At 42.2% G+C, this 26,933-nt stretch overlaps 3 protein-coding genes and 1 long non-coding RNA gene across 7 annotated transcripts; 2 read left to right on the top strand and 2 right to left on the bottom strand.

The window, feature by feature from the left end:
• The first annotated feature begins 360 nt into the window (after positions 1-360).
• On the top strand, positions 361-11,262 carry LOC144039993 (uncharacterized). Of its 2 annotated transcripts, XR_013289597.1 has the most exons (5): positions 361-413; positions 1,050-1,105; positions 4,085-4,118; positions 10,245-10,435; positions 10,751-11,262. It is a non-coding gene; the product is annotated as an uncharacterized LOC144039993 (long non-coding RNA). The 2 variants fall into 2 exon arrangements; XR_013289596.1 differs by having other exon boundaries at positions 10,245-11,262.
• Positions 2,416-6,615, bottom strand: urad (ureidoimidazoline (2-oxo-4-hydroxy-4-carboxy-5-) decarboxylase). Of its 2 annotated transcripts, none has more exons than XM_077553707.1 (8): positions 6,277-6,615; positions 5,659-5,848; positions 5,472-5,567; positions 4,919-5,123; positions 3,747-3,900; positions 3,540-3,625; positions 3,183-3,371; positions 2,416-3,109 (listed from the first exon to the last, which is right to left on the bottom strand). In XM_077553707.1, the coding sequence occupies exons 1-8, from the start codon at positions 6,354-6,356 to the stop codon at positions 2,760-2,762; spliced, it is 1,350 nt and encodes a 449-aa protein (XP_077409833.1). In that variant the 5' UTR covers positions 6,357-6,615; the 3' UTR covers positions 2,416-2,759. The 2 variants fall into 2 exon arrangements, with proteins under 2 accessions (XP_077409833.1, XP_077409832.1); XM_077553706.1 differs by having other exon boundaries at positions 3,183-3,383; positions 6,277-6,613.
• On the bottom strand, positions 7,120-15,748 carry LOC144039980 (receptor-type tyrosine-protein kinase FLT3-like). Its single transcript, XM_077553697.1, has 22 exons — positions 15,698-15,748; positions 15,464-15,543; positions 15,246-15,397; positions 14,458-14,570; positions 14,257-14,368; positions 13,326-13,459; positions 13,057-13,235; positions 12,851-12,989; positions 12,541-12,718; positions 11,400-11,500; positions 11,030-11,144; positions 10,646-10,958; positions 10,451-10,583; positions 10,278-10,382; positions 10,084-10,194; positions 9,810-9,960; positions 9,175-9,287; positions 8,995-9,110; positions 8,444-8,566; positions 8,155-8,366; positions 7,977-8,082; positions 7,120-7,847 (listed from the first exon to the last, which is right to left on the bottom strand). The coding sequence occupies exons 1-22, from the start codon at positions 15,723-15,725 to the stop codon at positions 7,731-7,733; spliced, it is 2,931 nt and encodes a 976-aa protein (XP_077409823.1). The 5' UTR covers positions 15,726-15,748; the 3' UTR covers positions 7,120-7,730.
• A 927-nt stretch (positions 15,749-16,675) lies between these two features.
• Positions 16,676-26,834, top strand: pan3 (poly(A) specific ribonuclease subunit PAN3). Of its 2 annotated transcripts, XM_077553702.1 has the most exons (19): positions 16,679-16,895; positions 17,050-17,393; positions 18,201-18,322; positions 18,716-18,788; positions 18,870-18,940; positions 19,075-19,219; positions 19,866-20,089; positions 20,271-20,375; positions 20,441-20,498; positions 20,589-20,750; positions 21,228-21,344; positions 21,457-21,558; positions 23,558-23,723; positions 23,882-23,969; positions 24,051-24,190; positions 24,363-24,492; positions 24,562-24,626; positions 24,711-24,849; positions 25,426-26,834. In XM_077553702.1, the coding sequence occupies exons 1-19, from the start codon at positions 16,876-16,878 to the stop codon at positions 25,564-25,566; spliced, it is 2,412 nt and encodes an 803-aa protein (XP_077409828.1). In that variant the 5' UTR covers positions 16,679-16,875; the 3' UTR covers positions 25,567-26,834. The 2 variants fall into 2 exon arrangements, with proteins under 2 accessions (XP_077409827.1, XP_077409828.1); XM_077553701.1 differs by having other exon boundaries at positions 16,676-16,895; positions 18,716-18,940.
• Positions 26,835-26,933: the final 99 nt, after the last annotated feature.

Genomic DNA, 26,933 nt, shown 5'->3' on the forward strand with positions numbered 1-26,933 from the left:
AATGAAATCACGTCTGCTCCATCAGGATGTACAATCGTGAATGTCAAGGCTGTTTAATATTTACAATTTAAATTCAATTCAATTTCAAGCTCACCGTTATATGCTAACTGTTAGCATAGTCTAGCCACTTCTCACACTGTTCACACTCTACAGTGGTGCCTTGAAATATGATTTTTTTTTATAAGGACAAATAATAATCTAATATTGTATTTTTTTTAAAACAGAGTAATAAATAAATTGTGGATAATTAAAACAGTTTGTACATTATGTTTTAACGCTACTATCCAATTCATTGTGCCTATCTTGGCCACCAGGAGGCAGTATAATACTTTACATTAGGCACAAATGAAGAAGAATGGACATTTACTAACTATACTAACACAGTATGATGCCGCAATATTAGGGGTTAGCCTGTGAGTATTGTTTTGTTTATCGTTTGTGTTTTTGCTTCTAAAACTTTGACTATTTATGCTAATTACTAGCAGGTAAGTGGGGTTTTTGCCTTGTGGGTTAGCATTAAGCTAAGTGGACATGTACGTGTTTGTTGTATATTTAGTGTGGCAGACCTTCAACTGGACATTTAACAGCTTGAATCCTCTTGTATGATGAATTGTTCAATATTTGCTAATCTTCTGCTTGTTGTGAAATGAGTTCACTGCCTCATACAGCACTATCTCAAGGCACCACTGTCCTACCTAAAAAAACAACTAAAAACTGTATTCATCAAAACAGTGGTTTTATTTCATAAAGCTCATAGCATGTGATGTATTTTTTTCTTGGGAATACCAGCAAAAAAAATCATATAAACATAATTTTCTGATCTCTATTAAATAATACATTTTATTATTCTTTTGTTTTTGTTTTTTTGCAATTTGTTTGAACTGTTGATGTACTGGGCTACATTATGCCAGTCTTCCCGTGTTACATTTTAATACGTTAATAATGATTTATTTAAAATAGAGCACAAAAAAAGTGAAAATGTAACCGTTTTTTTTTTTGAACTTAACGTTGCTTTTTAAAGTCACGCACAATCGCGTGTTTTTAATCAGGCACTGACAAGGACAGCACAAGGTGGGAGGACTTCACGGAAGGACCCGTTCTGTAGGTGAGCGATTAATCATCAATTTTAGACCTTTTTTTTTTTTTAAAAGCTCATCAGAGGTGACATTTACACTAACCCAAAAGTTACAAAAGGTAAGTGAGTACTACAGTGTTGTTAATAAATGACTGTATTAAAAAAAAAAAACTTCATTATATTAGTTAATTATTTTCCCACCATTTCATCCACGTTATATTCACCTTGTCAACTTCGTTTTCCATAGATAAAGACTACATGTATATGTCTGTGAGTATTGTTTTATCTATCCATCCTATACAAAACAAAATACTGTATAAAAACAAACGGAAATAAAAGTTCTTAGGCCCTACATGTTAGCATATCAATGGGATTTTGCATTGTGGGTTAGCATTAAGATAAGCAGACTTCCTAAGAGAAAACTATGTTTTAAACACACGTGTAATGCTGTGTTATTTAGTGTGGCAGAAATTCAACTGAGAGGGACAATACTTTGAACATTATTGTTAGCTACTTTAACATACAGTACTCATATGGATAACTTGATTCAAATGTACTGTACATAAAAAAAAAAATCTCCGTCGTCACGTGTGAAGTAATATTTCATAAATTGTTCTCCTGCCTCCTAGTGGCGACAATATTTATTGACTCATCATTCTTGTTGGCATATGTGATATATATTTATGTAAATACCATTACAAAAACAGCAATCTTGTAAATATTGTAGTTTTCTGTTCTAGTAAACACATTTTACGACATGGTGACTATTGATGTACTGGACTACTTTATGCCAGTCGTTTCCGAGTTGCATTCAAATTACGCCAATGATTTGTTTATTTAAAATATAGAGGTGAAAAAAGTGAAAATGTAACAGTGTGGGTATTTTATATTTATTTTTACTTTAACGCGTTGCTTTTTAGTCACGTACTATCGCGTTTTTAATCACGTACTATCGCGTTTTTAATCACGTACTATCGCGTTTTTAATCGGGCACCGACAAGGACAGCACATTACAAGGTGGCAGTACTTTAAGGACCCGTTCTGTAGATGAGCGACAAATCATCAATTTTAGACCAACTTTTTTATTTTTTTAAACAAACTCAGAGGTGACGTTAACCCAAAAGTTACAAAAGGTAGGTGAGTAGCGACAGTATCATCCAATCTCCAATGTTAATAACTGCATTTACAAAAATCATATTTTCTCACCATTATCCATGTTATATTCAATCATTCACCTTGTCAACTTCCCTTGTAAGACATTAAAAAAATTATATCATTTTTAATTGTTGTATACAAATAATTGGAGCTTTGGAGTGTAATGGCCACTCATCAAACAAACAAACCATGGAGGGAAAACTTTATTCACACAGTTATCAAATATACACTTGGGTTATGTTAATACTTGAGGTCAGTTATGATTTTTTTTCATGTTAATGTGAATTGTACATTTTTCAACGTCCAAAAAAATATTTTGTAGCGTCAACGTATCCTCCCAAAAAGTCGGGCTTTTGGGGGAAATTTCAGAATGAACCTAAAATGCAGGAGGGATGAATTTGACAATCTCCAAACTTTAGAACGCGCGTGTACTTTTTGCACAACTAGTTGAAAAATTCACATGAAAGCCCAAAATCCCTAACATTTTTAACATTTGAACCGCCACCTCATGCTACAAAATGAATGCAATTTAAAACTGTGCCGCGTCGTCAGTGCGCACGAGGTCCCGAAGACGCAGATGACAGATTTTCTTCACCTCCTCGATGGCGTGCTCTCTCTCCTCCGTGAACCCGTTTGCGACGCGGTTGCGCATCTCCTGGAAAATGCGGGCCTTGTCGCTCATGCGGGTGCAGATGACGAACGGGAAGCCGAAGCGCTCCTTGTACTCTTCGTTCAAGCAGGACATGGTGTAGGCCTCCTCCACGCCCAACACGTCGAAGCCGGCGCCGGCCTGCTCGCTCATGGACTCTCCGGTCAAGGTGCCGGCCTGGAGGTCATGGCACGCGAGGTCCGGGTGGCATCTCAGGATCCCCTCTTTGCCTGGAGACACGAACCAGCATTTTTAGTACAACTCCTAAATGTCGTCACTTTTATCAAATAATCATCGACTCACCCGAGTCGGACAGAGCGTCGACGAAGTCGCAAATGGCCGCCTCCAAGGCGTCGAGGTCGGCGAAGGGACGCTGGGAGCTCACGGCGGCCGCCACGATGGGACACTTCTCCACCACGTTGCCGAAAACGTTCACAAACTCCTCGTAGGGAAGCGCGTTGACTTGGGAGAGCTCCATGTTGTCGTTGGCGGCTGCTTGATGACCTGAAAAGTCTCTAACAATCATTCCTCAAAAGTCCAACGTCCCCTCTGGACACACAAGGACCAGCTCGAGCCGTCCGGTTAATGTTTTGTCAAATACCTTGACAATTATGCAATATTTTATTTTCAGTTTTGTGTGTATGTAGACAAACACACTACCTAAATATTTCGCGGCGGCGTCCTCTTGTCTTAGCGAGTCCGGCGTCTTATTGAGGTCAAGCTTGGCCTGTCCGGAGCTCACCCACCTTGGTGAGATGAAAAAGCAAACGTTCAACTTCCTTATTTATTCAAAGTCACGGTAATATTTGACGACTCCGTTTAAAATCATGTTAGCGAAAACGAGTCTTCAAATAATGAGAATATTACTTCTGCAAGGTGTGCGGATGCGGGAGATTAATGTGGAGACACTCTCTCAGGTAGCTGTACGCCTTCGGCCCGTGAAAGTGGAGGGTCACGGCAAAGTCCTTCTGCTCTTTGGTGTATTGGTGGCTTTGTTTGGACAGCAGGTGAACCGGAAGATCTGGAATTCAGTTAGGGCGGGTAAAATTCCTGAGTAGCATTCAAAATTCGTGGAAGTCTTAAAGTGAGAGAAAGTATTGTTATACTTATGGTCAAGTTTTCACTAAGTTTGTATTTTCCTGTCTCACTTTTTCATCTCTTTATTTCTGTCAAAGTGCTCATGCAGCCATTTTGTTTGTTTACAGGTCAAATCATGACAGCTACAATTTTGCGGGTCAGGTAAGAAAGCTTTTTCTTTTCATTTTTGACAATATAATGTTCTATGCAGCCACGTTAGTCTAAATACGGCATTCTGGTTAATATTGCGTTAGTGGAATATGAGTTAAGCTGTTTTTATCCATCTCACTTGGCGGCCATTTTGTCAATGTCAATGTTGCTCAGTTCTCAGGTAACAACCAAATGACAGCGCAGCTTCAGAAGACAGTTGAGCTGTGATTGGTCTTTGCCTGCACCCTGAGCAGCTGTGATGTCATCTTCAGTCGACAGCAAGTGACAAAATGGCCGCCAAGTAAGATGGATAAAAACAACAAAGGCGTTTTTTAAAAAAAATGATAATAATATTTTCTATGTAGCCCCACTAGTCTAAATATGACGTTCTGGTTGATATTGTGTTAGTGGAATATGAGTTAAGCAGCAAAATCCAACCAATTTTATCCATCTGAGGGGGCGGCCATTTTGCCACTTGCTGTCGACTGAAGATGACATCACAGTAGCTCAGAGCTTAGGTAACAGCCAATCACAGCTCAGCTTCAGAAAACAGTTGAGCTGCGATTGGTCTTTGCCTGCACCCCGAGTAGCTGTGATGTCATCTTCAGTCGACAGCAAGTGGCAAAATGGCCGCCCCCTGAGATGGATCAAAACGGCTGGATTTTGCTTCATAACTCATATTCCACAAATATAATATTAATCAGAATGCCATGTTTAGACTAGTGAGGTCACATAAAACATATTATTATCAAGAAACGTTTAAGGTTGACTTCCACTTTAAATACACAGCATGTTGTCATTTTCTATTTCACCTGAGTATATATCGAGCCGCTCTTTCAATTCGTCATTCAGGATTTTCTTCACCTCGAGGTCCTCCAGAAGACAACTCACGGTGTTCCTAACTCTCCTCTCTCTGTCCCTGGCGTTCCTCTTTTCTCTTTCCAGACTCTCCACCCTTGCCAGGGCTTCAGTGAGTTTGACCCTCAGCTCATTAGGTGTTGAAGCGTAGGCATGGTCCTAGTAGAAACGAGAAATCATTATACGCTTTGACTTACACGTTTTTCCAAGTTAAAGTATACTGTCAAACCAAACATGACGTAAAGATAATTGGATATGCCTTCAAAACGAGCACTTCACTTTGTGCCATTAGCGACTGTTAGCTTGGGTTAGCAACTGGCTGACTCGGCGTCAATTACGGGCCATAGAGTGCATGAATGTTTTTCTTAAATTAAATTAAATTAAAATCGGCCAACCTTATATCTTTTTAAATCAGAAAAAAAACCCGACTTTTTTTTAAACGCATCTTTTTACACATATATTATTCGATTGGTCGTTTCAGGCCTGCGCCTCGCACTTTATACTCACAACAGTGGGCAAGGGTGCAGGTGTGGGCGCAGGCTGCGGAGGTTCTACTGGCAGGGGCTCCCGCGCCTTCTGTGAGGTCTGAGACATCCTGGGAGCCTTCGCATTCAGAAAGGGGGAAAGTAAACAACATTTTCAGCGTAATGTTGCTTCCAATGTTGCAATCCTTACATCCTAGCGATTCACCGACCGTATTATCAGGAGGTTTGTAACAGCAGACAGGAACGGTTCCGACTCGGAGCCTGACTGTCTGACCTGTTCTGTCAAAGTCCTCCGGTCTGAAGTGCTCGCTGCACAGCATTGTCGACGTATTGGAGTTGAATCCTCCTCTACGGACAGCTTTTTCCCATCTTCTTCTCAGCACTCGGTCTTTGGGAAACCTAGATTTGTATGAGAAAAGTCAACTAAAGTGGGGGAAACACATACCAACAATAAGGCAAAAATAATAATGAGAATTTTCTTAAAAGTAAGCACAGAAATGTTATATTTACACAAATCAACTTAAATAATAAAACATCACACATCCCACCCCCACCCCGTGCTGCCTCTCACAGGTCAATCATGGGTACTACAACGATCATCGTTTGGGTGCTTTTAAGAACAGTAAGCACACACGTGGCGATTTTCACATTTTAAATGTTTGGCTCGATTAAGTATTTGTTTTTCCTCGATAGAAATTTTGTTCTATAGGAAAGACTTAGTTGGAGACTAGTTTCATCGCAGGAATTCAAGGACCTTGCACGGGATTAGCCGCAAAATTGTTATTATGCCCAAATACATCTTGTTTAAAGCCAGAGTTCAGTTTTACCTGTGAAAAGTAATCCCACGTGTTCTGGTTTCGGCTGTAAAGCGGTTGGTACAATTCAAGGAAGAACACGAATGAGGCATGTTGTTCTTCGAGCTCACTTCGCCACATTCAAAATGGCGACAGTGTCGACGTGTGATATTGTGCACACAGCGATCGCTACGTAGGTACGTCTACGTTCAAAACTGTCTCGTTACACGGAGATAATAAGATTTTCGTGTGTTCGCCAAGTCCAGCTAAAAAACGATAAGGCTGTAGCCTGTAATCAGTCAGATACCAGTTGTATCTGTTGGAAACAAGGAAACTACTGCCCGGGCAAATGGCGGTCGTCCTATAGCAGTCATCAAATAAGAAGATGCTTGTCGTCATTGGCTAGTTGGCTGGCATCGTACTTCCGTTTTATGCAGTCATTGGCCAAGCTGCCTGTCATTCTGGCGTAGCCTCGCACCGCTGATTGGTCAGTTCTGGTAAAGTCTTTGTTTTCAGGTCGAATCGTGCTCCCCGCCTTCTTAATACAATTTTCTACGGCTAGGAGGAGGGGCAAACAAAATTTGGCTGAATAATTTGCTTTAAATGAAATATTTAGCTTTATAAAACGAGCCAGGCGAGTAAAAACAAACCAAAAAACAGCTAGTGTCAGTTAAGAATGTTTTTTTTCCCTTTTTTTTTCACAGCTAGATTCAGTTAGTTTTTTTATTGTTTTTTTTTTAACAGTTTTTTTTCTAAGGCTAAATGTTGGATGCAAATACTGTACTGTGACTATAAAACAATTATTAAATTATTGAAATATTTAAGAAAAAATATATAGCTAAAAATACATATCAAGTAGTATGCAAGTACATAGTCTCTGAGTAAGTGCATTTTTATTGCAGGTTTATTGCTTGGGCTGAAAAAACAAACATAAAACAACATTACATTCAAACTCACAATATTTAAAGCTCCAATAAAAGTGTGTAAAAAATGGGTTAATATTAAAAACATTTGATGGCAAAAAAACAAAACAAAAACAACAATCTTACATGGTGAAACAAACATATTTTCACATTTAAAACCCAAGAAGCTGCCTCATAAAATACCAAAATCTTCCTTCCCCTTTTTTTTTTTTTTTTAATCCCGTATGGCCACCGTTGGTGCTTGTTGAATGTAATTTTAGTTTACATCTGAGAACATAGTATGAGGTGTGTTTTAGCTGAAAGATGATGGTTCAAGTAAATAAAAAAAAAATACAAAAGCAAAAATACAGTAAATAATTCTTCTTTTAAAATTTGTACTAAATTTATGCAACCTTCTAAAATGAATGCACATTAACAAGTATATACGCAAAGTGAAAAATGACAATTCAGACTAATGCAATACAATTTTTGGCTTTGGCAAAGGTCGTTGCTCCTCTTTTAGGTTTTTGTTTTTACTGAACTGCAAAAAAACGTGTGGATGCACTGAATGATTATTTTGTTAGATCACTGGACATCTTTGGTTGTTTTTTCATCCAACTTTATCTTGCCCTCGAAAGTATCCAAAACTGCTGACGCGTTCTGGTAGTCGCTCGATGTCTGGTTGATGGTGTTGTGATAGAGCTGAAAGCAGAAGGTGCTCCGTTATCGGAAGCGGTAGCGAGTCCGTGTCAAAAAGTGAATCATTTATTCCAAAATCTAACGTGACCCTTGAGCGCACTAGTCCCCGCCTCGGATTAGAAATGAACGTACCTTCTCCTCACTGTCGGTCAGATGTTCCGACATGAAGCTCACCAATTTGGAGAAAGAGGGTCGGTCGCCGGGGTCCAGGGCCCAGCATTTGCACATGATCTCGTACCTGGAGAAGCAAGCATGAAACACACACAAAAAAAACTCTGTTTCTCTATTACGACCTGCTGACGACACCTACACAGACTCGTCAGCGTAGTAAGGACACTCCATCTTGAATCCTCTCTGAATCATGGAATAGAACCCGTGATCCACTTTCACGCCCGGGTACGGGGTGACGCCCAGAGAGAATATCTCCCACAGGAGGATGCCGTACGCCCACACGTCACTCTTCATGGCGTACATCCCCTGGAAGATGCTCTCCGGCGCCATCCACTTCACGGGCAAACGCACCTGCCGGGCGGCAGAAGTCGTTTTTTTTTACTAAAGCGTCGGCAAAGGGGAGAAAAAAAACAAAACAGCTGACTTACGTTTCCTCTCACGACGTAGTTGGAATCGTTGTCGATGTCCCGCGCCAATCCGAAGTCAGCGATTTTCACCCGTCGGCCTTTGGTCACCAGCACGTTGCGAGCCGCCAGGTCACGATGGATACACTTGAGATCAAATAGCACTTTATAATGCTGTATAATTAAATAGAATGTAAAGATTTAAGCAGTTTTCCAAATTTTTAACTTTAATTCAATGGACTCTGTGCTGCTCCCATAGTGGCCACCTGGGAGCAGTATCATACAGACATACAAAGAGCCACATATAGAGAGTGTTTGGCCAATTTGTTTGTTTCAGCAGTGTAACAAGATGGCGTCCATATGTCATGTGACCAGCAGTTGACACGCTGTGATTGGTCAACTGCCGGTCACATGACATATGGACGCCATCTTGTTACCCTGCTGAAACCGAGTTGGCCAAACTCTCTACATATGGCTCTGGACATACTGTTTTATGGTCTTAGCTCCGTTGTAGCACTTTCTTCGCAGAGGATAAAGAATATAAATCACAATCATCATATAATGTATGTACTTACATTTTTAGAGGAAAGGAAGTCCATGCCTTTGGCCACTTGGACAGCAAAGCTCAACAGGTCATCAAAAGTCAGGGCCTTGAGGTCGTCCGTCTGTCCGTTGTCACAGTTCTCCGGGTCTGCAGAAAGAGCATAAAGAGTGCCTGGTATCATCTGTGTTGTGCAAAATAGGAACCCACTGACCTTCAACACAGTCCTCGTCGTCCAAGCTGGGACAGAGGAGGCCGACGTCCTCTTGTCCCCCGGTGGAGGCAGGGTGCATTGGGATGTAGTTGTCCAAAGTGCCCGCCTGCATGCTGATAATAACGCGCAACAAAGGCATTTTAAAAAAATGATAATAATATTTTCTATGTAGCCCCACTAGTCTAAATATAGCATTCTGGTTGATTTTGTGTTAGTGGAATATGAGTTACGCAGCAAAATCCAACCATTTTTATCCATCTTAGGGGGGCGGCCATTTTGCCACTTGCCGTCGACTGAAGATGACATCACAGTAGCTCAGAGCTCAGGTAACAACCAATCACAGTTCAGCTTCAGAAAACAGGTGAGCTGTGATTGGTCGTTGCCTGAGTCCTGAGCATCTGTGATGTCATCTTCAGTCGACAGCAAGTGGCAAAATGGCCCCTGACATGGATAAAAAAAAAATGGCTGGATTTTGTTTCATAACTTATATTCCAAAAAATGTGATATTAATCAGAATGTCATGTTTAAACGACTAGTGAGGTCACATATGACATATTATTGTCAAGAAATGTTTACGGTTGACTTCCACTTTACGAAAAAAATCCACAGATAGATTAAAAGAAACAAAAACCTACATAGTTGAATTTTTGAGGTTGCGATAGAGGCTATTGTCGCGGTCCAAGTTGAAGGCGTCCACTGCTGACTTGTGGTAGCGCTCGCTGCTGTTCTTCAGGTAGTTTAGCAAGTCGCCATGGCAACAGTACTGGAATATCAGATATATGGGGCCTGCGTAGAACAAGGGAAATTCCAAACTTGGGAATTGAAATTGTGATTGAAATCATCATTTAAAAAAAAAAACTTTATTAACAGTACAGGCAACATTACACAACATCCGTCCAGTAAACGCACCTGATCCCGTGCATGCTCCGAGCAAGTTAACGACGTTAGCGTGGCTACCGATATGCGTGAGCATCTTGAGTTCGGACATCAGCGCCTCTTTCTCCACTTCCTGGTGTTTCTCTGCATGCGAGCAGAAATGCAAATCTGACCATTTTCTTCATATTTTGAAGTCACTCGTGACGTCGTACCAGACAAACGCCGACCTTTAAGCATCTTGACGGCCACCTGCTGCGACACGCCGGCCTTCTTGATGCCGTACGCCGTGGCCTGCACCACCATGCCGAACGCACCGGAGCCCAGTTCTTTCCCTGAGGATCGCACCGGCACCAGCTTGACATACGCACAACCCGACTCAAATCACGTAAGCGATACGAACCTAACTCCAAGTTCTCCCTGGGAAACTCCCATTTTTGTTCGTACTGAAAGTCTTTGAAGTTAATGTAGATGTAATCGTTATCATTGGGGCCCACCATCTGGATCATCTGCAGCTGGGGCTGATACTGGGGTTTCTATGGGATATTTGAGCGTTAGCCGCTCGCGCTCGCGTTTGAAAGCGTGCGCCGCGCCTCACCTTCTTTTTGACGAAGTACATGAGCGCCGCGCTGACGGTCAGCAAACCAACCACGAGGATCGCGCTGCTAACTTTCAGCGCCGTGTTTCTGTCGTTCTCGTCCAGGACATCTTTGGAGGTCTGCAGGGAAGGCGGGTGGTAGAACTCCAGGTGCGGGGCCTTGCACCAGGAGCCGACTGAGTTTGCCAGGCAAAATTTCAAGTAGTGTCCATCCGGCACATTTCGACTGGTCGAGCTCTCGATGGTTTTCCGGCACCATTCGGCGGCTTGCCGGGCGTCCGGGACCTCTTTCCAGTGGGATTGACCCTCGCAGCTGTCATAATCGGAAAAGAGCAGGGATGTGTCGCGGGTGACGAAAAGCCAGTTGACATTACACGGGCGTACCTTTCGTTGCCGGAAAAACAAAGCATCCATGTGTAATTTGCCGGCACGGCGCTGGCTGTCTGGAGGCTGATGCTTTTGTTGTGGTTGATGACGTGGAATTTGAATTTTGGTTCGTCTGTAGCATGAAAGGGATTCATGTATGTTTATTTTTTTGGACATTTTTTCACTTTTACTCCCTACATTTGTCATTCTTTACAGAGGATAAAGAATATATGCAGGTGACTATTACGTTATGCCTACGTACATTTTTTTGTTTTGTTTTACAAAAGCCATCTGCACTTCTACTCAAGTACAGACTGTGAGTACTTTAACTTCATCTGTTTTTTTTTCTTTTTCTTTTTTTTTTCTGGAGACTCCATCTGTTTCTTACCTACAACACAAACAGAGACGGACTTGCTTCTGTTTTGTCCACCCGCCTCCACGTATAGCTTGTATTCTCCTGATTTAATTCCACCGCACAGCTTCACCGCGCTGACAGAACACAACAAATATTATTACCTCCACCAAGGCCCTTGATTGTGTTTACATTGGCTTCTTGCTGTTGTTGTCGAATTTCTTTTTCCCAGTTGTGAAATTCAAGCAGGTGAAACTTATATGACTTTACACTGTAAAAACAGTTGAGTTTTAGGTTATTCACTTAACCCAAAAGTTAGATCAAAATGACAAAACAACCCCAAAAATTGTGTTGCTTTATGGGTTATTTCATTTATTTGTGTACGGTACTTTCACTCTAAAAACGGTTAGCTCAAAAAGAATCCAGGTTGGGTCAAAAAAGGGCAGACACAACATTTTAGGTTATTCATTTTGACCCAACTTTCTGGGTTGAATGAATAACCCACAAAAGATAACTTTTTTTTCTTTTCGGGGGGGGGGGGGGGTGTTTTGTGGGTTATTTCAATTACTTGTGCTCGCTAAAAGCGGTTGGGTAAAAAAAAAAAGGGTAAAAAAGGACACAACACAACTTTTTGGGCTAGTTGAGTAAAAAAATAACCCAATTTGAGCCAAAAATAGACAGATCCACTACTTGGGTCAATTCGACACAACTTTTTTAAATTGTTGGTGGATTTTTAAAATTATTTTTTTTACAAATAAACCCAATTTTGTTGGGTTATTTTATGCAAAAAAAAAGAGCCCATTTTTGGTGAAGTTGGGTCAAAATTGACCCAATGAATCGGTCCATTCACAAATTGGATTATTTTTTGATCCAACTTTTTTTTTAGAGTGTATTTTCTGTAGATTCATCAAACATGCAAGAAAACTTTTTGGAAGGCCAGGTCCAAACTGATTTTCGTATTAAACCTCATTTTGATTGTTTTTAGGTGATATTCTAATTTCTTCAGATGGTGACTTGGGGTCTTTGCTAGCAGTAAGTAGCGCTATTTGAAGATGTTTTTTTTTTTTTTGTTTAATCCAAAGTGATATTGGCTGCCCAATGTTGTTGTTTGCGCAGGATTTTGTCCGCTTGAATGATATTGTCCACCCTTGTAGCGATATTCCGTCTCTGGCTCTACCTGTGCGTTGTGACCCAGTCCTCCGTGACGCATTTGGACACGTCGCCGTCAGGCGTCTCCCATACGCAGTGCTGCAGCACAGGGTGGTAAAACACGGGCGCTTGTAAACATGCTGTGGATGCCTCCTCAGCTGGGAGAATTTTTCTTGTGACCAACTTCACTGAGAGGGAATCTTCCGCTGAAGATAAAAAAATAAAAAAATCACATTTGAGGTCATTTAGAGCTGTACACTACATTTACATGAGACCGAGGAATTTCAACTAGCACGTGACAAATGGACGTTATTATCATGTAATTTGGCAAAACCGACCCTGAACTCTGACGTTAACGGACTTGCTGGCGTCGTCTTGATTCCTGCAGGCGTACGTGCCGCCGTGGCTGGCGTCCACCGAGTCGACGAACAAGTAAGCCATCCAGTCTTTCCCATGCGTGTCATTTCGGATGCACATCTGGAGGGAAAAGGCGGCGTCAGGAGATGGCGTTTTTGTTTGTGTTAACGTGCGATGACGCCGCAACCTCCTCCTTGATTTTTGCAGGGCACGCTAATGCGCTGGACGTCAACCGTTGGCCGTCTTTTTCCCACATTGCCCATCGCTGCCTCCTGCGTTGGATCCTGCAGCGAAGCAGGAGAGGCTGCCCGGGACTCAAAATCACGCTGGAGATTTCTTCCTTCTTCAACAGGTCACTCTCTAAGTCTTAAAACGCACACAATAAGTGGAATGAATTTTTTCTCACGAATATCACATGGGCTCATTGAAACAAATGTAACAGGAAGGGTTAGTCACCGTAGTCGTAGAGTTGCGAACATTCTCGCCCTTGGGTGTTACTAGCACAACACATCACTTGTTTGTTTGTGAACCCAACGCTGGTGATTGTGCTTTCGGCTCTTCCCGCACCTGCTACTGCTTTATCTTGCATTCTGTCCAAAAAGAAAACACATTTTTAGTCAATGTGGTAACCTGATGAGTCAGACGAGGTTTTGTGGGACGTTCAAAAACGTGTGTTTATACTTCCAAAGTTTAAAATTTTTCATTTTTCAAACATAGGGCTAATATTTGAGAAAAATAACTGTAATAATAGTTATTTAATAATAATAATAATATGTTAACTAATTTGCGCCCAAAAACGTATAAATGCGTTCTATTTTAAAGTGTCTTTAGTTGTTTTTTTTTAATGCTAGATCATACAGACGGCTTTGATGCAGCCTCTCAACTGCAGAGAACGGTTGAAGAAATTGTAGTTATTACAAACACGGCCAACAGGTGGCAGCAGAGCAAAAGAGATCAACCAGGGCCATGTTGGGAAAAAAAAAGCTCATTTACCCACAGTTCTATTCAGATTTGTGAATAATGATAAAACTTTGCTTAATAAATTGCTGCAAAACTGAAACAGATAGAAATATACTTTTGTGTACTTTTTAATTATAGTTTTTATTTGTCAACAGTTTTTGGGGATATCACCAAATTTTTACATTTGTTATTTCGATGGAAGAGTAAAAAAATATTCACAATATATTGTAAAATAATAAAAATAATAATAATTTGGTATTGGTTTTAATGTACTTTATTGTTGATTTATGTGTATATTTAATGTTTTTACTGTGTTTCAAATAACTCTAACAATGCGGTTAAATTTTTACGAAAAGGATGTTTCTGACAGTGTAGCGGTTAATTTTCCTGACTTCCTTGCAGGCCGGGTAGACAAAAAAAATCTTACCCTGACCACCTCAGAATAGGCTGCGGGACACCCTCAGACGTACACTTAAAATGCGGGGAGCTCATTGCATCGTCAACGCGGACCAGCGTCAGGCGAGGTTTTGTGGGACGTTCTAAGGGGAAAACAAACCCCAGAAGAAAAAAAAAAAAGAGTTATACAGTGACGATAGTGACGATTGACTGATTCGCAGCCGGCACTCACTTGTGGCGACATGTAGAGCAAAGACCGATGACAACTCAGCCCCACATCTGAGTTTGTACTGCCCAGAATCTTCATCAGAAAGTTCTGGCAAGACCATGGAGGAGCTGCCATTTCTGTCAAGAAGAAAAAAAACAAAAAAAAAAGGTATTTATTAATTTATGTTATCAAGAGTCCTGTCATATTTGTTTATTAATGTAGCCCTTTTGATTTTTTTAAAATTCAAACTTAAAATAAACTTTAAAGCAAAGAGAATTTGGTATTTAAAGCAAACACATAACATTGCCTAAGCAATTAGCTCAATGCTAACACTTAACGGGAAACCCCATAGACGGGCTAACGAAGAGCAGCAATACTCACGGGCATATATTCTTTGTCCTCTGCAAAAAAACAATTACCATTACTGCAACTTACTGAGCTACTTGCAGTAGTTGTGAAACTCTTCTTTGTCTGTTTCTGCATAACAGTTTTGCACTGCCCCCAGTGGCCAAGTTGGGCGTACCACAAGTCAAAATGTACTTTTAAAAAAAAAAAGTTTAATTCTGGAACAAATTAATGGCATTTACATTCACTTGAATGCCAAAAGTTGATTTGAGATAAAATAATTATAACTACATTAATAAAATATAATATTTAAAAAAAAAAAAAAAGCTAATTATATAATTAGTAAAAATTAAATATTTTAATTCATCCATAAACGACCTTACCCATTTGTCTGAAAAAATTCAAATATGTCTCTTGGGCATAGACGTTTGCCCATATGCACTATAGTGAAACAAATAACAACTGACGTCGCTAGTACGGCATGCGATCCTCTGCTCAAACTGCACTCGCTGCATCCATGGAGTCCCTCCAAGGAGATGACCAGTCTCTTACCCGCAGCCACCTCCAAACGGAATGGAGCGGATGCATTCAGGTGCGCCGCTGGGTGGAAACACTCCACCTGGAAATACATCATCTTGAGGATTTGACTTTCTACACACAAATACATCATACTTCGAGCACTTACCTCGCCACTTGGTTTGCAGTTCTCCGCGGCTGCGATGCCGTTGCAGCAATGCACGCCGACGGCACTCAGCAGCAGAACAACTTGAAAGATATTAATAACCATATTGATCAAATACATCATCCATATTTTTTTTTTTTGTCTCAGCAGTCTCCCCAAAAAAAAAAAAAAATCAGGTTAAAACAAAAATACCAAGAATATATATTCTACCGACCCCCCCAAAAACATGGGACTCACCCGCAATCATTTGACTGTGCATGAACATCTGTCCGCTTCTGTCTGTCTCAACGAAACTTCATAGGATGAGCTGAGTTTTTTTGTTGTGTGTGTGTTTTTTTTAAGAAGGGGAAGCCACGCTAAATGAAAAAAATCTACTTCCTATTCTAGAAACACACATTAAAGTTCCTAATTTTAAAAAAAAATTTTAACCACACTTAATAATTATTATTGTTGTCGTTGGTAGTATTTTTGTGCCATATGTGCACAAACTCCATTGTCTTACGAGACAGGATGCCAAAAAATTTACAATTATTACAGTCCACAAATACACATTTACATTTTTTTTACTTTTTTAGAGGCCCCATTTAATTTGATAGTTTAAAGATCATAAAAAAATATATTTATTTACAACAGATGGCAAAATGATCACGAAATAATACAAAATAAAATGAGTGCCCTCTAGTGGTACGTGAAAGAATCACTGAATTAAATGTTCAAATTGTTTATAATGTTACTTTTTTTGAGTCCAGTGCAATCTACTTATTAAGTAAAGTTATCAATCAATCAATGATTTTTTTTAATTGATTGATTGATTGAAGTACAGTTATGTCATATTTAACTTTTAATCACACAAATACCGTGAGAATTCAGATTTTTTTTTTGCATATGAATCGATAAAACCTTTTTTTTTTTTAAATCATATTTGTCGAACAATATGCTCAGTATGAACAGTATTCAGCTTTCTAACTGAATCATGTTGCTAGTCAATGTAAACCCATACTGTATGTGACAACCTCAGTCTAAAAATGTCCACCCTGTTATCAGTCTCACATAATTTGCTGTTTGCGTTTGTACAACGTCTGCTTGCAATTAATTTACAAGAATAACGTGTGGGAACTTGACCAATGTAACGTTCAATGGAAAACCCCAACTTTAAAATTATGAAGAGACTTTACGGACATCTTGTACGACAGCAACTGTGTGCATCTTGAAGCATGTCCTATACATATAGGCGCTTACCCACAATGCAAAGCGGCTCCCAAACAGAGCAGGGCGGGCAGTGAGCAAAAACAACAACAGGCTGCACTTTTTTTTTATTATTATTATAATTATTTAGCAAAGAAACGCGTCTGCATGGATGGCGACCCTCGCGATCGCTGTTCCACGCGTGCAATGATCTAGTCCGGAAGCCAAACATGCACCCCAGCGTGATGACGTGAGTACCGCAGCGCATTTTTTAAGTGGTTCCGACGCCACAGAGGAGGTGAATTTTAAGTCCGCGGAAAAGGGGGGAATTGTTTGCAGGCTAGCCGAGCTGGGCTAGCTCGCTAGCGCTGTGCGTCTCTCTATGTTTGAGTGTCTTCCGGCAGCAACGGCGGCGGCGGTGCCATGAACAGCGGACTCCCAGCCTCAGCTGCTCCGCTCGGGGGTGCCGGGATACCCAATGTCAAGGTGAAGTTTTGCCGTTACTACGCGAAAGACAAAACGTGCTTCTATGGAGACGAGTGCCAGTTCCTGCACGAGGACCCGTCCATGGCTAGCCTGAGCCCCGTCCCGTTGTCTCTACCCGGGGGTGGCGGGACTCCGGCGGGGTATTCCCTCGGCGGTTCCGCGGCCTCGTGCCCCGGCGGCGGCGGAGGAGGAACCGGCGTGCCCAAGAAGAGTGAAGCCATGGGGCCTGCTGGGACCTCTTTGGAAGGGTCGATGCTAGCCAGTGAGTAACGCTTCACAGCCGGGACCTCACTTGTGGGAACACCCGACTTTACGAGGCGCCTGGTCGGGCTTGACTGAAAATTTAGCCCGGGGATTTAGTGAGGCCTCCTCGTCCCCCAAACACATCACAGCACATTTAGTCGTCATATGCAATTCAGCATCGTTTCGTAGAGCTCATTGGGCGTCTTTTCTTTTTTTATTAACACTGACATGACTTGTTATTGTTGTGGAAATGACGCTTTAATAGCCTGTTGCCGCTCTGGCGAAGGAGGCCTGGCAATATGACAGCTGCTGTGTGTGCACAGAAAGCACTTGAACGTTCGCTTCTTGTCTCGGCTTTACGGAGAAAGTAGCCCGAAAATGTTTTACGCTATTAACCACTAATCAAAACTAATAACATCTCGTGTGGCGTTTCATATCAACTACGTATGTTTATGTCTGCAAGCGTTAGCTGTTTTGCTAACGTAGCTAGAAGCTAACGTAGCCCTCCACGAGGTAGTGTTTGTGTTTTTTTGGCCCTAATTTAATTAGTAGAAATAAACCACAAGTACTGCAAAGTAATTTGCACGTAACAAAAATAATAGCCAAGTTGTCAAATGTCTTAATAATGAAACGATGCTTGCAGTGCTTCTGGATTAGCATTGCCGTTGCTTGCACTTGTGGAACTGTTTACATTTTTTCTAATGAGCTCTGTGATTGGTTACACACACTCGGGAATGTTCAAACTTCCTAAACGCTTCCCTCCACTTCTTCAACATTAAATCAAGTCCTCTATACATTTAACTTTGGCTTTATTTGTCCTCTGCAGTTCCAGGTATGGAGGGAGCAAGCCTGAGCGACGCCAACCTCACCAATTCCTACTTCAGCAGCAGCTTCATAGGAGTGAACGGATTTGGAAGTCCAGCGGAGTCCAAATACTCCATGATGCAGGTACTATACCATACAAACCAGTTCAGTGAAACTTATGGGGTTGGTGGAAAAAGCAAATCACACTTTTTAAAATAATAGTTTAAGTCTTTATGTCGCAATTAGTTGTATGCTCTACTGTGTGGTTATCATACTTTATCACTTTCCCATCACTGATATCCTTCTGTTGTGTCAGCACAAAACACATGCAAGCAAAAAGCCAAATATTAACCTGCTCTCACGTGACTAAATTAAGTTGAACACCAAATTTTGTTTTTTTATGCCTGTTATTTGCCACTTTACTCAAGCCTTAATTTGAATAATTCAAAATACAATATAAATGTACATATATAAATCGGATGCATTATTATTATTATCATTATTACTGTTATACAATATCTTCCATCCTCTTTTTAGCGAATTACTACCAGCAGCAGCTCTCCCAGTCTACTCAACGACGGTGCCAAGAATTTCAGCCACAGCTCTCACGGTGAGACTAACCTTGCCACAATTCCCATTCAAATGGCTTTTTGCAAACCTTTCTGCCCCCCCCCCCCCCCCCTTCACGTAGATCCAGTCAACTCCCCGACGTCGTCGCTGTTCAGCGATTTTGGTGCTCTCGGCATTTCTCAACGGAGGAAGGTGAGCGCAAAAAAAAAAGAAAAAACAAGGGGCGCTTAGTTTTGCGATGTTGCTGCCCGGAATTGTGTTGAATTTGTGTTTCCAATTTTTATATAAATAAAACGTATTTTGTGTGTAACCCATCTTTCTTTCAGGCGCCCAATCCGACAGCAAGCGAGTTCATCCCTAAAGGAGCTCCACGAATGGCCACCATGGCGCCGTCTTCTGTCCAGACCTTCCCCTCGCCCCTCTTTGCCCACCCGGGTCTCAACAGCTCCACAGCAGCCGGTCTGTCTCCAGGTGCCGTCTCCTTTTTTTTTTTTTTACCACCTTTTTTCCCTCCCCTCGTATTGCGCCAAACACTCTTAATCAGGGATGTGATTTTTCCGCTAATTCGCGGAATTCCGCTTTTTTTTATCTCCAAAAATAAACATTTTAAATTTCCGTTTTTTTTTTTTTTTTTTTGTAGTTCATTGTGTATGCACATGACTCCGACAGATAACATCTTCTGCTATAACAAAGACATTTGTGGTATGCTCTAATATGAGTTACTTTTCATTTGGTCATGATACAATTATTTGTTCATGAAATTTGAACTCTTCAACATTATTTATGTGTTAACTTAGTAATCACATTAGTTAGATATGATGATATTCTCAGTGATAGTTTTTAAAAGCAAAGGCAGTCCAATGTTTTTGAATGTGACTGATTTTGAGTTGACTAAAACTGCCATTTTATATGGGATAGTTCAATATACATTGAAAATTTATGCTGTTGTTTTGTCTATTTCTTTGTCATGTGAGTGCATTGAAAGTATTTAAAAACACGGAAAACCCATGAGCTTCGGGAAGCCCCCCCTTGTCCCCCCACCAGGACCCCCGGCTAAATTTTCAGATAATTTCACTTTGGTCAAATCACATCCCTGCTCTTAATGATCCGATTTCAGGCATGTCTTTATCGGCGGGCTCGTCTCCCCTTCACTCGCCGAAAATCACGCCGCATAGCTCGCCCGCCCCGCGCCGCCGCAGCCACACCCCGAACCCGAACCCGGTCAACTACATGGTGCCCACCACGGCGGCCGACCCGGGTTCACACATCATCCAGAAAGAGACCGTCGGGGGGACCACGTACTTCTACACGGACAACACCCCTGCACCGATGGCCGGGATGGTACGTGAGCAAATGATTGGATATCAAATCAAACTACTTTTAAATACAAGTCATTGCGTTTTATCTTTAAGGCTTGTTTTAAACATTTGTTTGTGCTGCAACTGGCTTACAGTCAGGGAATGTTTAGTGCATTTTCGTTTTTCAATAAATAAGAAGCGGGGTGTTTGTGGTTTCACCGCAGGTGTTTCCTACCTACCACATCTACCCCCCCACCGCACCCCACGTGGCCTACATGCAGCCCAAAGCAAACGCCCCGTCCTTCTTCATGGCCGACGAACTCCGACAGGTATTTCCCCCACCGCGGCAAACGCCGCCTGTGACCCGCTGCTAACACCTCCCGACACCCTCCAGGAATTAATCAACAGGCACCTGATAACCATGGCGCAGATCGACCACTCGGAAAACGCAGGTAGAATTTCCAAAGCTTCCTAATCGTATCCGAACGAAAAAAAAAACAAAAAACGATTCAAGTCAACTTCCGGCCTCCTGTGTTGTGCAGACGTACCGTCCGAGGTGGACAGCTACCACAGTCTGTTCCCCCTGGAGGCCCTGCCCCCGCCCAACCGCATGCAGAAGACCAGCAACTTCAGCTACATCACGTCCTGCTACAAGGCAGTCAACAGCAAGGACGACCTGCCCTACTGCCTGAGGAGGATACAAGGTAACTACGCGCACAGGGCGTGGGGAATTCGAACCCGAATCCAGTCCGAAAACTCTTGGCCAGAGGCCTGCAGGAGTACCCGTTGTGAGTAGCTAAGGTGTTAATCGACTAGTTAGGAGACATTTCAGTCATAAATGGTCAAATAAAAAGGCAACTATCAAGATATTTTTGATTCCATATTGGAGCGTATCCTATAATTGCTCGTTAGAACGTGTTGCGATGCCTCTGCAAGTAGTCAAGGACAGACAAGTCTCAAACACGCAACACTCAGCCAACCCTACAATCTGGCACCCATGTCACTCACCAGGCCAGGGCCCCACCCCTTCAAACCATACACACTTTAAAAGTCACAGATACTACAGTAGCGCGCGAGTTTGGCGTCGCCAAGTGAACAAAAACGATACTCATCTATTTTTTTTTTTATCGACTTGAGTGATTCATTGGTAGAATGCTTCAATATTGTGTTTGATTGCTCAGGCTTCCGCCTCGTCAACACCAAGTGTATGATGCTGGTGGACATGTGGAAGAAGATTCAGCACTCCAACTCGGTCACCCTGAGGGAGGTCTTCACCACAAAGGCCTTCGGAGACCACTGTGAGTTGATGTCTGCGTCACCCAACAGTCACATTTTTTTTTTTCCTACTTTTGCAAATTCATTAAATTGATTTAAATCGATCTTTTTCTGTGATCCCCTCCCAAAACCCAGCGTTGGTGTTCTCCTATGACTTCCACGCGGGCGCAGAAACCATGTTCAGCCGGCACTTCAACGACCCAGCAGCGGATTCGTATTTTACCAAGAGGAAGTGGGGTGAGTGGCTCCTCCTCCAAATAGCGTCCCCCTTTTGATTTATTTGCATTCCTTAGCTTGACGCACTTTGTTTTGGTGACCCACTAACAGGCTTAATTAGGTCGCCCGCGTAATCTACTTAAGGCCTGGATAACGTTTGATGTAGCGGTTAGCACAGCAAGTTAGGGATGCATTCACTTTCACATGAAGTCACTTATTGATTGTTGACGATAGTGCAAGCGAGATGTTCGTTGACCGAATGAGGAAACGGTGGCTGAAAGTGATCCTTAGGGCAGGTGCTGCTGTCGGCCTCGTCAACGGGAACAAGGCAGTTGTCTGGCGTGCAACAAACAACATGCCAAAAAAAAAAAAAAGAAGTGTGTCAATAAAATATTGCAGTCGTTATGCTATTTATGTTAGCATCTGCTTGCTAAGTTGATCACTTGGGTAATAAAATAATGGAGAGTGTTGTGAGCTTCTCTGGTTTTTGTGTAATTCGTAAACCTTTATGCTAATTGTGTTAGCATCTACCAGCTAAAATAACATTAAACATTATCGTAGTAAGTCTTAAAACAAAACTAAGAAGAGGTCACGAAAAATAATTGGGTGAAACTTGTGAGTGAGCTTTAGCCATTAGCCGCTTTTGTTAGCATGAGCTTGCCGAATGTTGTCTAAGCTAGTTTTCTGGGGGAAACCCTGTACTGAAACGTAAAACTACCTTTGAAGAAAAGTAATGAGTGGAAAAATTGCTTGTCGGCCAGCTTCTTTGGTCATTTTTGGGCCATTTGTAAGCCATTAGCTAGCCAATATATTAGCCATTAGCTGTTTATGTTAGCATCTGCTTGCTAAGTTGATCACTTGGGTAATAAAATAATGGAGAGTGTTGTGAGCTTCTCTGGTTTTTGTGTAATTCGTAAAGCTTTATGCTAATTGTGTTAGCATCTACCAGCTAAAATAACATTAAACATTATCGTAGTAAGTCTTAAATCAAAACTAAGAAGAGGTCACGAAAAATAATTGGGTAAAACTTGTGAGTGAGCTTTAGCCATTAGCCGCTTTTGTTAGCATGAGCTTGCCGAATGTTGTCTAAGCTAGTTTTCTGGGGGAAACCCTGTACTGAAACGTAAAACTACCTTTGAAGAAAAGTAATGAGTGGAAAAATTGCTTGTCGGCCAGCTTCTTTGGTCATTTTTGGGCCATTTGTAAGCCATTAGCTAGCCAATATATTAGCCATTAGCTGTTTATGTTAGCATCTGCTTGCTAAGTTGATCACTTGGGTAATAAAATAATGGAGAGTGTTGTGAGCTTCTCTGGCCGTTTTTGTGTAATTCCTAAAGCTTTATGCTAATTGTGTTAGCATCTACCAGCTAAAATAACATTAAACATTATCGTAGTAAGTCTTAAATCAAAACTAAGAAGAAGTCACGAAAAATAATTGGGTAAAACTTGTGAGTGAGCTTTAGCCATTAGCCGCTTTTGTTAGCATGAGCGTGCTGAATGTTGTCTAAGCTAGTTTTCTGGGGGAAACCCTGTACTGAAACGTAAAACTACCTTTGAAGAAAAGTAATGAAGAGTGGAAAAATTGCTTGTCGGCCAGCTTCTTTGGTCATTTTTGGGCCATTTGTAAGCCATTAGCTAGCCAATATATTAGCCATTAGCTGTTTATGTTAGCATCTGCTTGCTAAAATTAGAAATCAGAAAACTAAAATACATGATTTGACCATATGTTGTTGAAAATATCGTTTATTAGCATCTACTTGCTAAAATTATGTTGAAGACTATCATCTATTTTCTATTCTGCCTATCCGCACCAGGGTTACGGGTGAGTTTTTTTTTACACACCCTCTCATCACTTTAGAGAAAGAAGCCCTACTGTAACTTACAATAAAAAGCTGTCCGCAACAAGATAAGGAAGTTGTCAGTTTGCATGTCACCCCTTTCACAAGCTGCATTTGCGCGATTAAAAAAAAAAAAAAAAAAAAAAAAAAAAAAGTGTAAAAGTGTGTGTGTTTTTGTGCAGGACAACACGAGCCTCCCCCGCCGCGGCAGCACGCCGGCCTGCTGCCCGAGTCGCTCATCTGGGCCTACATCGTCCAGCTCAGTTCGGCCCTGCGCACCATCCACACGGCGGGCCTGGCGTGCCGCGTCATGGACCCCAGCAAGATCCTCATCACCGGCAAGACCAGGTTTGTACCGTGATGCGTGAACGCAGGGACACAATATTAGGTACACGTGAACTGCCCAACCAAAGTGCTATTAAAATGCTACAATTCATTAAAAACAATAAAAATTAAAAAAAAGGCCATGAACATAAACAACAAAGGTTTTTTTTTTTCCTGTGCAGGTTACGTGTGAACTGTGTCGGCGTTTTTGACGTCTTAACGTTTGACAGCAGTCAGACCAACCATCTGGCCCTGATGCCGCAGTACCAGGTGCTCGCCACATCATCATCATCATCATCATCATCATCATCATCATCACCAGCAGTTTAAACTCCGCTTGTGTGTTTCCAGCAAGCCGACCTGGTGTCGCTGGGCAAAGTCGTGCTGGCGCTGGCGTGCAACTCGCTAGCCGGCATTCAGAGGGAGAACCTGCAGAAGGCCATGGAGCTGGTGTCCATCAACTACTCGTCAGACCTCAAGAACCTTATACTGTAAGAAAAGGGGCGGACATTTTGTTGGTATGGCTTTTAAAGTATCCCCCCCCCCCCCCTCCTGAGAGAACTCTCACATTTGCTTCTTTTGGTCTAAGTTTAGTTTGGGATGCGCAACGTCACCACACAGCTGCGTGTTTTTTTAACTCTGATTATGTCCGTGTCCTTCCAGATATCTGCTGACTGAACAGTCCCGCCTCCGCAGCGTCAACGACATCATGCCGATGATCGGAGCCCGATTTTACACGCAACTGGACGCATCACAGATGAGGAACGACGTCATCGAGGAGGACTTGGCCAAGGTAATGTGCCCCATCGGTGGAAATAAGTCGTGCCGGTAGGTTTTTGACGAGCGCGTCTGTTTTCCTCAGGAGGTGCAAAATGGCCGCCTCTTCCGCCTGCTAGCCAAGCTGGGCACCATCAACGAGAGGCCCGAGTGAGTCCGCCGCCCGATCAGCTTGCTGCTTTTTGTACCGTCGCCGTGCAAACGCTCAAAAGCGGCGCGTCGTGTCAATTCCAGGTTTCAGAAGGACCCCACGTGGTCGGAAACGGGCGACCGCTACCTGCTGAAGCTTTTCCGGGACCACCTGTTTCACCAGGTGACCGAAGCCGGGACGCCGTGGATCGACCTCAGCCACATCGTCTCCTGTCTCAACAAGGTCAGGCAAGCTTACTTTCAACAACACTCGCCATGCATGTAATGTGTCGTTTGAATGAGGTCACACAGGGATGGCGCCATCTTTGTAGTTTAGCTAACAGGAAATACTTTTCACACCTCATCTTCTGCTACAACCCCGCCCCCGTTTCAGACAGATGGTAAAGAAATGTAGAAATATCTTTTATTGAAAAAAACACATACGGCAGCACCTCAAATACTCAAAAATAAAATAATATAAAATAAAAATATGTCAACACATTATATCTGTTTACCTAAAAAAATCTAACAAAGTCCTCCCTGGCACTAGTTGGCGCTATACTGCGGCACTTTGACATTTGCGTCAGAAAGAAAGTTTTTTTTCCACTATTTTTTTAAATTATTATAATTTTTAAAATTTTTTACTCAGATTATATATTTGATATAGTATTGATCTGGGAAAAAAAGATGTATTGAACCATATTTGTCTTTTTACTTTCTGTACAATTTCATTTGAGGTCACAGGTTTGCTTGTAATTTTAGTCTCTTTTTTTTTTTTAAAATACATAATTTTTTTAAGATTTATGTCTGTGTTCCCCAGCTGGACGCGGGCGGACCGGAGAAGATCAGCCTGGTGTCGCGGGACGAGAAGAGCGTGCTGGTGGTAACTTACTCGGACCTGAAGCGCTGCTTCGACAGCACTTTCCAGGAGCTGCAGGCGGCCGCCTCGGGCTCACTGTAGCGCCGCCCCCTACTGGCCTGGCGGCCGCACTGCTATTGCACTACGGCGGGCCGTCGACCTTCCGAGCGAGCCGCAAGCGCGTGGAGACATTTCAACATCAGCATTTTTTTTTTTGGGGGGGGGCGGGAAGGCCTCGGTCGTGTACACTGTCCACTGGGAAGGATTTGGTTTCCCCTCTAAAGTGTATTTTTTTTAGTCTTTCCTAAAAAAAAACTAAAAAAAAACAACCTGCAAGCTGGAAAAAGGACTTAATGGACGCTTGGGATGGCGAATTGTAATTTTTTTTTTTTTTTAAGATTTTGGGGAACAAACGGACGCAAACCACGTGGTTCTTCTTCAACAGGTTTTTCTGCTTTTATTGTTTCTTTCTACCGCTATGTGGGGGAGGGGGGAGGCACTAAGATTTTAATTTTCAGGGTTATTTTTTTTTTTACGTGTGAATGAGTGGCCTACAGGGTGTACAGAAAGACACGCACACACACATGTTGAATTGATGTGAAAAAGCGTTTTTCTATTTGAGGCTTTTTAAATGGGGCAATCCTCCCCCCACCACCCAATCACGTAAAGGACAAACCACTGGGGGTGAGGTTTGAGCAGGTGAACCCCCTCCTCGCTTTATGTTGACAGCCCCTCTTGATTTGTAGCGCCCCCCCACCCCCCCACCACAACCTTTGTCCGGCAGCTGCCTCTTTTACGGAATGTCGCCGACTCATCATTTTTCGAAACTGCTTTCTTTTTTGTGTGTGTGAGGGCTAACTTTCTTATCTGTGGACCAACGCTAGCAGGATAACGAATAAGGTAGAGCACCACACACACACACACACACACACACACACACACACACACACACACACACGCCAAGCCCCCCCCCCCCCCCCCCCAATTTGAATGTTATCAGCCAGATTGTTCACAGCGCCCCCTATGTGTCCATATGCGCTACTTCCAAATACTGCTCTTTCCTCCCCCCCCTCCCCTTTCCTAAAATGACATCACAGATCAGATCCTGAAAGGAACCCGCTTGTCGGGTGGGGGTGCCGACCGTGTTAGAAAATGTACGAAATGGACACATTTGACGAATGTGGTGCTTTAGACACCCCCCCTCCCCCCACAACACACACACGCACACTCACCCACTCCTCACACACTCCACAACCAACATCTTCGTCATTTTTATTTTTTTTTTTTTTGCCCCTCTCGTGATCCAATGTCTCAAAAGTTTGCGATATTTGTGTGTACAGCAGTATTTTAATAAAGAATACCGAAAGTAAGACAGTTGGCCATTTTCAACTTGTTTACATTTGACTGTATTACTAAAATATTTTTTTCTAAAAATCACTTGCATATCCAGCCTTTTCCTCCCTTCCAGC

The sequence above is a fragment of the Vanacampus margaritifer genome, chromosome 20, assembly GCF_051991255.1.
Source record: "Vanacampus margaritifer isolate UIUO_Vmar chromosome 20, RoL_Vmar_1.0, whole genome shotgun sequence".
In the NCBI taxonomy this organism is placed as follows: Eukaryota; Metazoa; Chordata; class Actinopteri; order Syngnathiformes; family Syngnathidae; genus Vanacampus; species Vanacampus margaritifer.

Coding starts and splice junctions, on each gene's coding strand:
- pan3 (XM_077553701.1), top strand. CDS start 16,876: ATGCACCCCAGCGTGATGAC. Junction 18,323..18,715: donor CCAAATACTCCATGATGCAG/GTACTATACCAT, acceptor TCCTCTTTTTAG/CGAATTACTACCAGCAGCAG. Junction 20,751..21,227: donor CTGCCTGAGGAGGATACAAG/GTAACTACGCGC, acceptor TTGATTGCTCAG/GCTTCCGCCTCGTCAACACC.
- LOC144039980 (XM_077553697.1), bottom strand. CDS start 15,725: ATGTTCATGCACAGTCAAATGATTGCGG. Junction 10,195..10,277: donor GGCCGTCAAGATGCTTAAAG/GTCGGCGTTTGT, acceptor GCTCGCATGCAG/AGAAACACCAGGAAGTGGAG. Junction 8,083..8,154: donor TACTACGCTGACGAGTCTGT/GTAGGTGTCGTC, acceptor TTGCTTCTCCAG/GTACGAGATCATGTGCAAAT.
- urad (XM_077553706.1), bottom strand. CDS start 6,356: ATGCCTCATTCGTGTTCTTCCTTGAATTGTACCAACCGCTTTACAGCC. Junction 5,124..5,471: donor CTGCACCCTTGCCCACTGTT/GTGAGTATAAAG, acceptor CGTTTCTACTAG/GACCATGCCTACGCTTCAAC. Junction 3,626..3,746: donor CATCCGCACACCTTGCAGAA/GTAATATTCTCA, acceptor CATCTCACCAAG/GTGGGTGAGCTCCGGACAGG.